Below are 12851 nucleotides of genomic sequence, written 5' to 3' on the forward strand. Positions count from 1 at the left end.
AACGATAATAATAATAATAACTACCAAGGTTGTCATAGTATATATATTATCAAATAAAGCTTATTCTCTCTCTCTCTCTCTCTCCTAATTATGATTTAATTTTTTCGCCATTAAGATAAATAATAATAACAATAATTATGTGGTCATACAGTACGTGGCCTCATACACGTGTACGTGCCCGCTCGGTTTCTCCGGGATCAATTGCCAAACAAACGACGAAGACTGCACCGACTCGAGCTGCATGAACGGCGGCACCTGCATCGATGGGATCAACTCGTACAACTGCTCCTGTCCCCCTGGGTAAAATATACCAACGTCTATTGAATTAAATCTATGGTGTTACGGTATAATAAATGACACAATCACGTTAATCGCTTTATACTCAAGCTATAGCATATATAAATAACCAGGCAACGAACATCTAGAGTTACAATATAGAACCATATATTATTACTCAAGTTGTAGTTATTGTTTTTAATTAGATAGTCTATAAGTTAATTTGCCACCCAATAAAAACATCTTAATTCTACTAATTTAAGTTTTCTACCACGTAAACCATTATACAGTTTGCTTTATAAATAAATTAGTATATACTTTTTTTATCATTATAGTTCATACAATCTATTCTATTGTGTTCTCTTGTTATTACTCTAGTCCTATAGTTTCTTTTATATCTTTCTCTATCTACACTTTCCTTAATGAAAACTCTATTATTTTTTAATCTTCTGCTACTATAACGGTTCTCTTATTACATTCGGCAGTTTCTACATTTACTTCTTTATGTCTTACTCTATCTGTATGTTTTTCTCTTTCAGCTACACTGGCTCCAACTGTCAATTCCGCATCAACATGTGCGACAGCTCGCCCTGTGCCAACGGCGCCACCTGTCACGATCACGTGACATACTACACATGCCACTGTCCATATGGCTATACTGGGAAACACTGTGATGCTTTTGTCCAGTGGTACGTATTCTTGATTATATTTAATGTGTTACTAGATACTTCCTTGAATTCGCTTATATAGAAATTGTAACCTATATTTTTGATGTTTTTTTTCAAACGACAGATCCATATGGAATTTTCCTACTAAACATTTTCAAGTATCAAATAGATTTAAAGTTCGGTATTTATCAATAAGCATTATTTTTCTTTTTAATAGTTAGATTCATTTAAAAAGCGAGTATATAGCTGAAAAATAATTATATTATATACTAAATAAATAATTTTATACAGGTGCGAAAATGACCCGTGTGAGAACGGTGCAACGTGTTCCCAAAAGGGGCCACAGTACACGTGCACCTGCGCTCCTGGCTGGTCCGGAAAGCTTTGCGATGTCGAAATGGTGTCGTGCAACGATGCCGCTATTAGGAAAGGTGAGGATAATATTAATCTTAATACTTAATTATTATTATTACTTAATCATTACTAAACTAGATTCAAAGTTCACGAACAATTAGAGTATACCTTTGCCGTTGATTTTAGATTATTTTTGCAACTAAAAATAGTTACTATAAAGTAAAAACAAATAAACATGTAACATTTGAATTAAATAAGTAAAAGTTGTATGTTTAAATAAATTCTCTTCTAAACATTTAATTTTATAGTACGATTTAGTAGTTATTTGATAGTCTAATAGTTTTTAACAGTATTAATTTAATTTTAATTTTCAGGTGTCAAACTGAAACAGCTGTGCAATAATGGCACTTGCGAAAACATTGGCAACTCACACCGCTGTCATTGCCTCGACGGATACACCGGCTCCTACTGTCAGAAAGAGATCAACGAGTGTGACTCTGCTCCTTGCCAGCATGGCGCCGTTTGTAAGGACCTCGTTGGCACCTACCAATGTACCTGCGCTAAAGGCTTCCAGGGACAGAACTGCGAACTCAACGTCAACGATTGCTTGCCGAATCCTTGCCAGAACGGGGGCACCTGCCACGATCTCATTAACAGCTTCTCATGCTCATGTCCCTTCGGAACCCTTGGCAAAATCTGCGAAATAAATGTGAACGATTGCAAACAAGACGCGTGTCATAATAACGGAACGTGCATTGATAGAGTTGGAGGTTTTGAGTGCAAGTGCCCTCCGGGTTTCGTCGGGCCACGATGTGAGGGCGATATCAACGAATGCCTGTCAAATCCCTGCTGGGCTCCAGGCACTCAAGATTGTGTACAACTAGTCAACGATTATCATTGCAACTGTAAAACTGGATACATGGGTAGACATTGTGATGCCAAAGTGAATTTCTGCGCGAATTCGCCCTGTCAAAATGGAGGTATTTGCACTGCGATACAAGGAGGGCATGAATGTCTCTGCAATGAAGGATTCTATGGTAAAAACTGCGAACATTCGGGCTACGCTTGTGATTCAAATCCATGCCAGAATGGTGGTTATTGTAGAACATCGGAAATAGGAGATTACGTTTGTGACTGTATGTCTGGATTATCTGGGGTAAATTGCGAGATAGATTCCATGAATGAGTGTCTTAGTAATCCATGCAAACATCCTGAAGCCCGTTGTATAGACAAACCTGGGGACTACCTTTGTTACTGTCCGACCCAGTGGACTGGCAAGAACTGCGATATCCACGATTCTCATGCTAGAGGAGGCTACGGAAGTCCAATACCAGGAATGAAGAATCCGAACATGAATCTCTCACCCGAACGGGTTCTCGAACTCGACTTGGCTTTCCAAAGAGAAAACTGTGTAAAATTAGGTTGCAAAGAGAAGCGCGGTGATCACCGATGTGATGAGGAATGCAATACTTACGCTTGTGAATTCGATGGTAACGACTGTTCATTGGGTATAACGAATCCTTGGGCAAATTGTACAGCTCCTATCAAGTGCTGGGAGGTGTTCATGAACGGTGAATGCAATGAAGTCTGTAACACACAAGCTTGTTTGTTCGATGGCAGAGATTGTGAGAAATCCTTGCAAAAATGCAACCCTATATACGATGCGTACTGTCAGAAGCACTATGCTAACGGACACTGTGACTATGGATGCAACAATGCTGAGTGTAATTGGGATGGGTTAGATTGTGAGAATGAACCACCAGAATTGGCTGAAGGAGTCATGTCTGTCATATTACTAATGGACATGCAGACGTTCAAAGAAAATTCTGTTGCGTTTTTGCGAGATTTGGGCCATCAGTTGCGAACGACAGTTCTGATAAAGAAGGATCATTCTGGCAATGATATGGTGTACCCGTGGCAAGGGACTAGGGACCTCGGTATTCAGGATACGGAAATTGGAAAGAAACATCATATAATTTACACTGAGAGGGCTCAGCAAGGAGTACACGTATATTTGGAAATTGACAACAGGAAATGCACCACTATGTCTGGTTCAGAGTGTTTCTTCTCTGCGCGGGAAGCAGCCGAGTTCTTAGCTGCTACAGCGTCAAAGCACTCACTTTCACCGGATTTCCCCATTTTTCAAGTAAAGGGAGTGACCACCCCGACCGATGAAGTTCCGACAAATTTCAAATATGTTTTTATCGGCGTCATATTAGTACTCCTTGCAGGTTTGTTTATCGGGGTATTAGTGACCGCTCAGAGGAAACGCGCTGCAGGCGTGACTTGGTTCCCGGAAGGATTTATCCGTACAAATTCTTCTTCGAGACGTCGCTCCCGACGCCGTGGGCCAGATGGACAAGAAATGAGGACATTGAACAAAGGATCGATGGGCTGTATTGATCTGGATATCAATGGGGGACATATGGGGCCACCACATTGGTCGGATGAAGACGACGATGGATCAGTTCCTCCGCGAGCGAAGAGAGCACGTGGACCTGGAGATACCAACGGAGCTCCAGGTGGCTATGCGTCAGACCACACCGTTATTACGGACTATGAAGAAGCTGGTCACGACTCCCGTGTATGGACACAACAGCACCTAGACGCGGCAGACATTAGAGTACCGCCGAGCATGATGACACCACCCGCCATAGTAAGTTATATTTTATTTATTTATGACTGATTAACACAACAGGTTCTTTATCTAATTTTATTTTTATATAAACCTCAGACTATTAAAATCAGACTATTAAAAACTATAAAATGAAATGAGTCAATTCGATCTAGTTGTTCTCATGTGGATGCATTTATATTAAAAGTAAATGAATTTTTGTTTACATAGATTGGATCTAGTCAATAAATCTTGTAACCAGACTAGGTTTTTTTAATGGGTGATAATGGAACGGTAACCCTACCCGCGCTATCGGTATACACCGGTGGGGCACCAGTGAAGGATGATAGATGAGGATGAAGCAGGTCAGTTAGCCCATCGTGACGAATTCAATAAGAATTGTTCACGATGGTTTCCAGGGGGAACCACGTGGAGGTCGACCTAATAGAGCATATTGCTAACAATGGGGCTGTCAAACTCCATTGCTAACAACCCCTTTCCCCCAACCAGACTAGGTTAGGTAGGTATAAGTATAAGGTATCTCCTATGTTAAGTAGGTAATAGTAGTAAAGATAGTATGTTAAGAAATAACTATTAGTATAGTACTATATTATCTCTGTCATAACTAAGTTCACGTGGTAAGAATTTCATTGTTGACTGTTAATTTTGTTAACCGTATCAGTTTCCTTTCTATTTAAATTTATATTGTGAATATTTATGAAACATTTTTGTTACAGCACGATGGTCACGTGGACGTAGATGCCCGTGGACCCCTCGGTATGACCCCGCTAATGGTAGCCGCGGTCCGCGGCGGTGGTCTGGATACCGGCTCTGATGCTGAAGACGAGCAGACAGCACATATCATATCGGAGTTGGTTGCACAGGGCGCACAATTGAACGCCGCTATGGATAAGACGGGCGAGACTAGTTTACATCTAGCTGCAAGGTATCTTTGTAATTTATCATAAGATTTTGTTCTCTATCTAGCTAATCCAGTAAATGTTGTTAGGGGACTACTTTATCTCCATCTACCGGGCTTATTTGTTCTAGTACGGATAAAAGAAATTTTGCCTCTTAAATTAAAACAGGATTAGAGCAGTTGGCCTATCATGACGAATTGTCTAGGAATAAACCTCATTGGTTTCTAGGGGACGGTTAATCTGGCAGGAGATTTTACTAGCATTGGGATCATTATCCACATTGCTAACAATTCCCTTCCCTTCTCCGAATGTAATATGACGATCATAAATAATTCTGACATTAATATTTCAACCTTTAGATACGCCCGCGCCGATGCAGCGAAACGTCTACTGGACGCCGGCGCAGACGCAAACTCCCAAGACAACACTGGACGGACGCCATTGCACGCGGCAGTCGCCGCTGATGCTATGGGCGTCTTCCAAATACTACTCAGGAACAGAGCAACCAATTTGAATGCCAGAATGCACGATGGGACTACACCTCTCATATTGGCTGCTAGGTAGGTTTTATTAATGAGACTTGTAGTAGATCAGTGAGAGAGTACCAGCTCGCTGGTTTGAAAGAAAATACTAGAATTACGCAGCTTATTCGGACATGCGGAAAGTATGTCGGAAGAATGGTGGATGAAACAAATGATGCAGATACCGGAGAGTATCTGGTCTAACTAGTTATGATTGGATAGACCGTGTGTTATCTTTGACCAGAGGGAGACTTTGTAAAAAGTCGATTGCTTGGGTACCTCTGTCCCATTCGTGTTTCTACCGTGAAGCAGTTGTGATTGCATGGCTGTGTTTCGGTTTGAAGGGTGGAATATGGCGTGAATTTACAGGGTATAGAGGAATAACACCTGAGTCCTCAGGAATGGCAACGCATAGGGGGCATCATGGGCAAAACCGTATACTCTGTTATGTTCGCGGTACTTCCCATGTCTATAAGCGACGGTTACCACTTTCCATCAGGTGAGCCGTCAGCTTGTTTGCCATTCTAAGTTGTATAAAAAAATATCTAAGGATGGAGTTAAGAGCCTTGAATGAGGCAACTTATATGTGGATTAAGAGAAAGATTTAGTTATATATGGATAGAAGCTTTGACGCCTGGATGAAGTAAGAAAATGTACTAGAACAGAGACTTATTTTATTTATTTATTTATACTTAGTTACATCAAAAAAAAATACTCACAGTAAATAATTAAGGTGAAGTAATACAAAAGCACTGGATGCAGACGACTCGGGGCAGTTCCTTATGACAGTCTATGGAAAGGCCTAAGTATCAAAAGGCGGCCTTTTCGCTAGACAATTCCTTCCAGGAAATAAAATTCAGTTATTTCTAGTTGCCCCGCTTGGAACTAGACGCGAAGAAAATAGATAGGTATATTTGCCAATTTTGTGAATTCCTATTCAATTAAATAATACTTCATCTATAATTCACAGGCTAGCTATAGAGGGCATGGTCGAGGACCTGATCAACGCTGACGCTGATATCAATGCAGCGGACAACAGCGGCAAGACAGCGCTTCATTGGGCTGCGGCTGTCAACAATGTCGACGCTGTTAACGTGCTTTTGATGCACGGCGCGAACAGAGACGCGCAAGACGATAAGGTACATTTATAATTGGTTTTTAGTTATTAGTATTTTGTATATTAATTAATCTGACTTTATGGACACTCATTATTGTACATGGTTTCTTTCATACATGCACTTATAATACTTGCATACACCCACTCTAACTTGCCTACCTCGCTTTAGAATTATAATTTTCATTTGTATAAATAAAATCCGTTATTGGCTGTATTCATAAGAGACTTAGCATGTAAGTTGTGTTTTTAAGAGCTGTGAATTTTTGTATTAAATAAATAAGTAGGAAAAAGAATCATGTAGGTCTTTTTGTATACTACAAAAGTGGTAAACGAGCATACAGCACGTCTGATAGTAAATGATCAATCATCACAGCCAAATCACAAATGTAATTATTACTTAAGTTTTTTATGGTTTTATGTGCCAATAAAATAAAAATAAAAAATAAAAAAGATCACTGTAGCCTATGGACGCCTGCAACACTAGGACTGTCTTTGTTCTTTTCGTTTTGTCTTTAAACGAAAAGAAATAGGTATCTACTTATGATGTGTCATATGTTCAAATGTTTGTGAAAATATAGTATTTTTTGTAGTCAAATATCTGTCAAGTATTTTTGTAAAATATTAATAAAAATTAGAGTTTCGAGATTTTCTGGATTAGAGCCGAAATTTCGATTTGAGGCGCTTATAACTTTTTCCATAATTGTCTGTCCTTTACTACTAACATTCACTTCCAAAAATGCTTAATTTTTGGTGAACATTTTTTGAGTGATTGACTCTTATCACAGGTATTACTAGGATCTCCACTCCTTGCAATGTGACCTTCTAAGCCACCATAGATCTATACTTATACAATAAAATAGAAGAGTTTGTTTGAATGCCCTAATATCCACCACCACCACCACACCAGTCGGATTTTAATTTTATTTGCATTTAATAACTCATTTCTTGAAAAAGGTTATAAGTTATTCAGCACCACGATATGCCCACGGGCGAAGACGAAGTGTATACAACTAGACATTTTATCAGTGTATAAATTCTTCTTTACAACAGGATGAAACACCACTCTTCCTTGGAGCGAGGGAAGGTTCATATGGCGCCTGCCGAGCACTGCTCGATGCGATGGCGAATAGAGAGATTACAGACCATATGGATCGGTTGCCAAGGGACGTGGCGCAGGAGAGGATGCACGACGATATTATGAGGCTGCTCGATGAGCACTGTCCAAGGCCACCGCCGCAGCATCATCATCTCATGCGTAAGTACCTTTCAACAATAAACCAGAATACACAAGAAATTAACTACATAAAAGAAGGAAGTACAAAAAAGTTCGATAGGTCGAAGTGCAACAGGTAATAACCTGAACTCAGAAGCAGTATGAAGGATTTCTGATCATCCAAAAGGTTGACTATGCCATAAAAGTTTGAGAATGCTACTTGGCTAGTAGCATTCCTACCTTTGGTACTAAAGAATCCATCATCAACAAAGTGCTTTCAATGAATAAAATACGATATATTAATGTTCCCTTATGCATTGCAGCATCCCCAAACCCACACCCTCAGCTGCTAAGCCAGCCTACAGTGATCAGCGCCACAGCCGCAAAAGGAAAACCCAAAAAGCCTCGGGCAAAGGCCGGCCCCGACAGTCCGCAAGACCAAGTGTATGACAACAACAATCTACAACACACGCAGATTAGACGGTAAGAGACATTTTTATATTCGTTTTACTAATTATTTATCGTTTGGTATGATTTTGTGTTTTTCCTGGGTAGGTACCATACTCCTACTCACTTTTGTCGTAAAAGGTATGTTGGGTTTCGATCTAGAAGGACTTAGCCCTTTAGGTTGAAGCCAATTCAATTTTGGATGCCAGAGACTTAATGTCTTAGTCCTTTGAAATAACGATGCGTGAGAAGTAGCTCCATGTCACATATAATAGGCAATATATGAGGTTTAAAGTACGTGAAATTGGCAAACAGTTTGTTCAAAACCCTGAGCAGTGATAACTCAGTTCAATAATACTTGACTCTGGTTCTGACTTATTACGATGTTTTACTTATAAACTTTTTTTTATACCGCTTAGGTGGCAAACAAGCATACGGCCCACCTGATGGTAAGTGGTTACCGTAGCCTATGAACATCTGCAATACCAGAAGTGTTACGCGTGCGTTGCCGACCCTGGAGAAACCTCTTTACCCCCCTTTTGAAGAACCCCATACTGTAGTCTCTTGGGAAAACCTCGGCAGGGAGCTCATTCCACAACCTAAATGTTCGTGGGAGGAAACAACTCTGAAAATGCGTAGTACGCGATTATTGAGGCTGTAGGATATGATGATGAACTCCCTGTCGATGGCGAGCCGTACGATGGTAGAAAGTGGCTGTGGGCATCATATTGAACAATTCCTCTGAGTATATCCATTGTACAGGCGGTAGAACACGCAGAGTGAGGCAAAATCTCTCCTAAGACTTAAGGGTTCGATACCGCTTGTGAGCCTGGGATCATCGACAATTCTCATAGCTCGTCATTGCAACGAGTCGAAAGGTTCAACTATCTGTAATAAATTGTATACTATTGTTCAGATTCCATGTTTATATCTGATAATAATTCGAAGGTACATCAACAGGAAGCCGAGTGTAAAAAAGAACAATAAGAAAGTGGCACAAGAGGTGCCACAGAGTGTCGAGAGTCTGGGCTCTAGTCTCAGCCCTGTTGAATCGCCACTCCAAAATTTACAGGTAAAACACCTAGAATTATTATATAAACTATATGTTTTAGCATTTTTGTTGCTGGCCAGCAAAAAAATAATAATGACGGATTACTTTTTTTCTTGTTTCTGGTTATCACAGACTGAATGTAACGTCCGTGGTTACCGGTTTGGTGTACAAAAAAGTATTTAAACCAGCGTAACCTACTTTCTAGTAGTCTTTATTTTAGAATAGGTAATCCAAGATTATACTTGAATACATTGGATTGCAATTCGGACTACCTGTCTAATGTAAAATAGTTACTTCTTTACCTTTTATCCTCCACTGTTCTATTGATTTTTCTTCTTTTCAAAGGTTGACTGTACGAGATTATTCATTGAAATAAATGTCTCACTTTATGTTAAGTATTTTTCATGTCTCCTTAGGACCTATGATGACTTTTTAAAAATTTTACAGGTCTATGTCACGTGACAACAAAGTGGCCTATTTCGTCTTAAATTTTAGTACATACTTGCGGATTCTTTATTTATTTATTTATTCATTAGTACATATATGTATGTGTACATGGCGGATTTAATTCTAAAAGAATTTTAGTACAAATATAATTTGTAAAACTGTTAGGTTTTAGAAATTATAAACTCATTATAAACCCCCTTGTATGAATTCATATAAAATAGTTTTTAAACATAAATTGTGCTCCTATTTCGTAAATAGGCCGATTTATAAACTTTATTCCCTTTAAATAAAAAAATAAAAAAAATCTCATTTGTCCTTTGAACTTGCTGCTTTGATTTTTTGTGACTCCAACAGGGTAACCAGAAACAGAATAACCTTGCTGGTTACTCTACCTGAATCATAGATTGCTTAATACTTAGAATGATAGTTTTATAACAACCTTCTCTATTTAGGACATGCCGTCGCCATACGACGCGACGTCGCTGTATTCGAATGCGATGGCGCAGTTCGCCGGCATTGAGCAGCTCATGCAGCACAAACAGCCGCCCAGCTACGAGGACTGCGTTAAGGTATGCCTATATATATAACATAGCATACGGTTCGCCTGATGGTAAACTCGATAAACTGACTCTTTATCTGCAATATCAGAGGATTTTTTAAAGACGATTAGAATAGCAAACAAGCTGACGGTCAACCTGGTGGAAAAAGGAAGCTATCGCCTATTGACATGAATTACACGTGTACCGGCTTATCGAAAAAGGAATATGATTTTTTTTTAATTATATTTGATAGTTGTAATTGACGCTATCTATAGGTACATAGGAGATAGTTAAGAAATTTAAATATGAGGGGGCCTTAATTATACCAATAGGTGCCAAAACAATAGATTTAGAAATTTTGTCTGTCTGTCTGTCTGTATATTAGTTGCGACATAAAGCAAAAACTGTTGCACGAAATTTGATATAGTTTTCACAGTTGTGCTTCTAAAAGTTTAACTTAAAATTTATATCTTTGAGCCAAGCCCCCATCTCCGATCAAAGTACGGTCCCGCATAATGTAACGTTAATTTTTTTAATGGATGTACTAACTATATACGCTGGTGGAACACTAGTGAGGAATGATACGTGAGGATGAAAAGGCAGGTCAGTTAGCTTATTGTGATGAATACACTTGGAATTCAGTACGATGGTTTCCAGTGGGATCATGGGGAGGTCAGTCTTATGGGGTATATTGTTAGCAATGGGACTGATAGTCTGCATTATTAACACTCCCCACGTAAAATTTAAATACGTGAATATTTTTTTATGGGTGAAAAAGGCATGGTAACCCCGCCTGCGCTATCGGTATACACTGGTGGGGTACCAGTAAGCGGTGATAGGTGAGAAGAAAAAAGCAGGTAAGCTAGCCCATTGTGACGAATTCAATAATAAATTGGTCACGATAGTTTCCAGGGGGAACCGCGTAGAGGTCGACCTGATAGGGTATATTGTGTAATGGGGCTATATGATCCTATTATTCCCCTCCCCCCCCCCGCCGTTAAAATTATTAGAAGTCTATTGTTGTACGTCACGCCCAGTGCCTAGCGGTGGGATAATTCGTGGGACGATCGTAAGTGTATGTGAACGTTGCAGACGGGTCAGACGATGCAGCAGACGTACGGCGGCGGCGCGCTGGGCGCGTCGTTGTCGCCGCCCTACTCCAACCACTCGCCCACGCACAGCAACCACACCACCTCGCCGCACGCCTACATAGGTCAGTATATATGTTCGTATATGTTCAATACGAACAAAAAATAATTATTTGTCATATATACTAAAAACATTTATAACTAAAACATAATTACAAACTTAAAGGAAATATAAAAATAAACTTTTTTTTTTATACAACTTAGAATAGCAAACAAGCTGACGGCCCATCTGATGGAAAGTGGTAACCGTCGTCGACATGAGCAGTACCATGGAAATAACAGAGTATACTGTTTTGCCCATGATACCCTCCATGCGTTGCCATTCCTGAGGACTCAGGTGTTATTTCTCTGTACCCAGTAAATTCACGCCATATCCCACCCTTCAAACCGAAACACAGCCATGCAAACACAACTGCTTCACGGTTGAAACACGAATAGGACAGAGGTACCCAAGCAATCGACTTTTGTACAAAATCTCCCTCTGGTCTTATAACTAATTTGGAATTATGCGACCAAAATGGTCACCACTCAGCTAAGTGTCTAGGCTATGCATTCCTACATGACGCCTAATCGCCGATTTTCTGTGGAACCAATGGGAGCGGTAGATGGCGCTATCGAGCTATTTGAGTACATATTGTATATTTAGAACGCATTATCTCGTGTCTATTCTAGACGTGACAATAAGTAGAGAATTTTTTATACAGTGCTACCACTATTTTTAAAATTATACATATATAAATCTTAAATGAATAATGAAATTGCAGGATCCCCATCCCCGGGAAAGTCGAGGCCGTCGTTGCCGACGTCGCCGGCGCACATGGCGGCCTTACGCCATTCGCATCAGTCGCACCAGCATCAGCTCGACGTTGCTGCGTATTCTGCGCTTGCGCATCTCAGTAAGTTAGCCTAAATATACCATCACACGGAGTGCCGTAAGATGTTGGACATAGATGGATCCCATGGATTGCTACATACATATACATACGATAATTACATAAGTTGTGTAAAAAGTTTAATAAATTATATTAATTAATTAAATTATATTAATGTTACCGGTTACCACTTTCCATCAGGTGGGCCGTCAGCTTGTTTGCCATTCTAAGTTGTGTAAAAAAAAAAAAACAATTATAAATATTCAGCTCTATGGTTCAACTGTAAATATCTTTGTATTTATATTCTGTCACACAGTAAAACTCCATTCATAGCTTTATCATATAGTTCTCTCGTAGTTTTGAAGTAAAAAAGAAACTTAGTAGGGAATCGCTTTATGGTAAATTTATTATCAAAATGTTTAAAAAAAAAATACACAATGTTAAAACAATATTTGCGTGTATTGTTAACAGGCGCTGCGAACGGACAACAGAACCCTCAGCTGCAGGCTATGATGACGCACCCGGCTGTGCTTGGACAGGTCCAAGGTGGGCAGCATCCTGCCCTCAATAGCATAAGTAAGTTTAAGTACTAGTCATGATTTTGCATTATACTCTAGAAAAAAAAATAGTTACCAGAGAGATTCCCATATACAAAGGTCATATT

At 39.6% G+C, this 12851-nt stretch overlaps 1 protein-coding gene across 2 annotated transcripts in view; it reads left to right on the top strand.

Moving 5' to 3' along the window:
- The window catches only part of LOC113522777 (neurogenic locus Notch protein), a 177339-nt gene that overhangs the window by 160064 nt on the left and 4424 nt on the right, over positions 1-12851 (top strand). The window contains exons 19-32 of one of the 2 annotated variants that reach the window (XM_052901833.1): positions 152-300; positions 816-965; positions 1236-1375; positions 1673-3954; positions 4650-4858; positions 5192-5392; positions 6324-6492; positions 7521-7725; positions 8007-8166; positions 9079-9202; positions 10081-10197; positions 11260-11380; positions 12080-12211; positions 12659-12763. In XM_052901833.1, coding sequence (XP_052757793.1) covers positions 152-300; positions 816-965; positions 1236-1375; positions 1673-3954; positions 4650-4858; positions 5192-5392; positions 6324-6492; positions 7521-7725; positions 8007-8166; positions 9079-9202; positions 10081-10197; positions 11260-11380; positions 12080-12211; positions 12659-12763 — 4264 coding nt within the window. The remainder of the gene's footprint in view (positions 1-151; positions 301-815; positions 966-1235; positions 1376-1672; positions 3955-4649; positions 4859-5191; positions 5393-6323; positions 6493-7520; positions 7726-8006; positions 8167-9078; positions 9203-10080; positions 10198-11259; positions 11381-12079; positions 12212-12658; positions 12764-12851) is intronic. The other variant, XM_052901834.1, reaches the window with a different exon arrangement.

This window comes from Galleria mellonella, unplaced genomic scaffold (genome assembly GCF_026898425.1).
Source record: "Galleria mellonella isolate WM207_F2 unplaced genomic scaffold, CSIRO_AGI_GalMel_v1 utg803, whole genome shotgun sequence".
Taxonomy (NCBI): domain Eukaryota; kingdom Metazoa; phylum Arthropoda; class Insecta; order Lepidoptera; family Pyralidae; genus Galleria; species Galleria mellonella.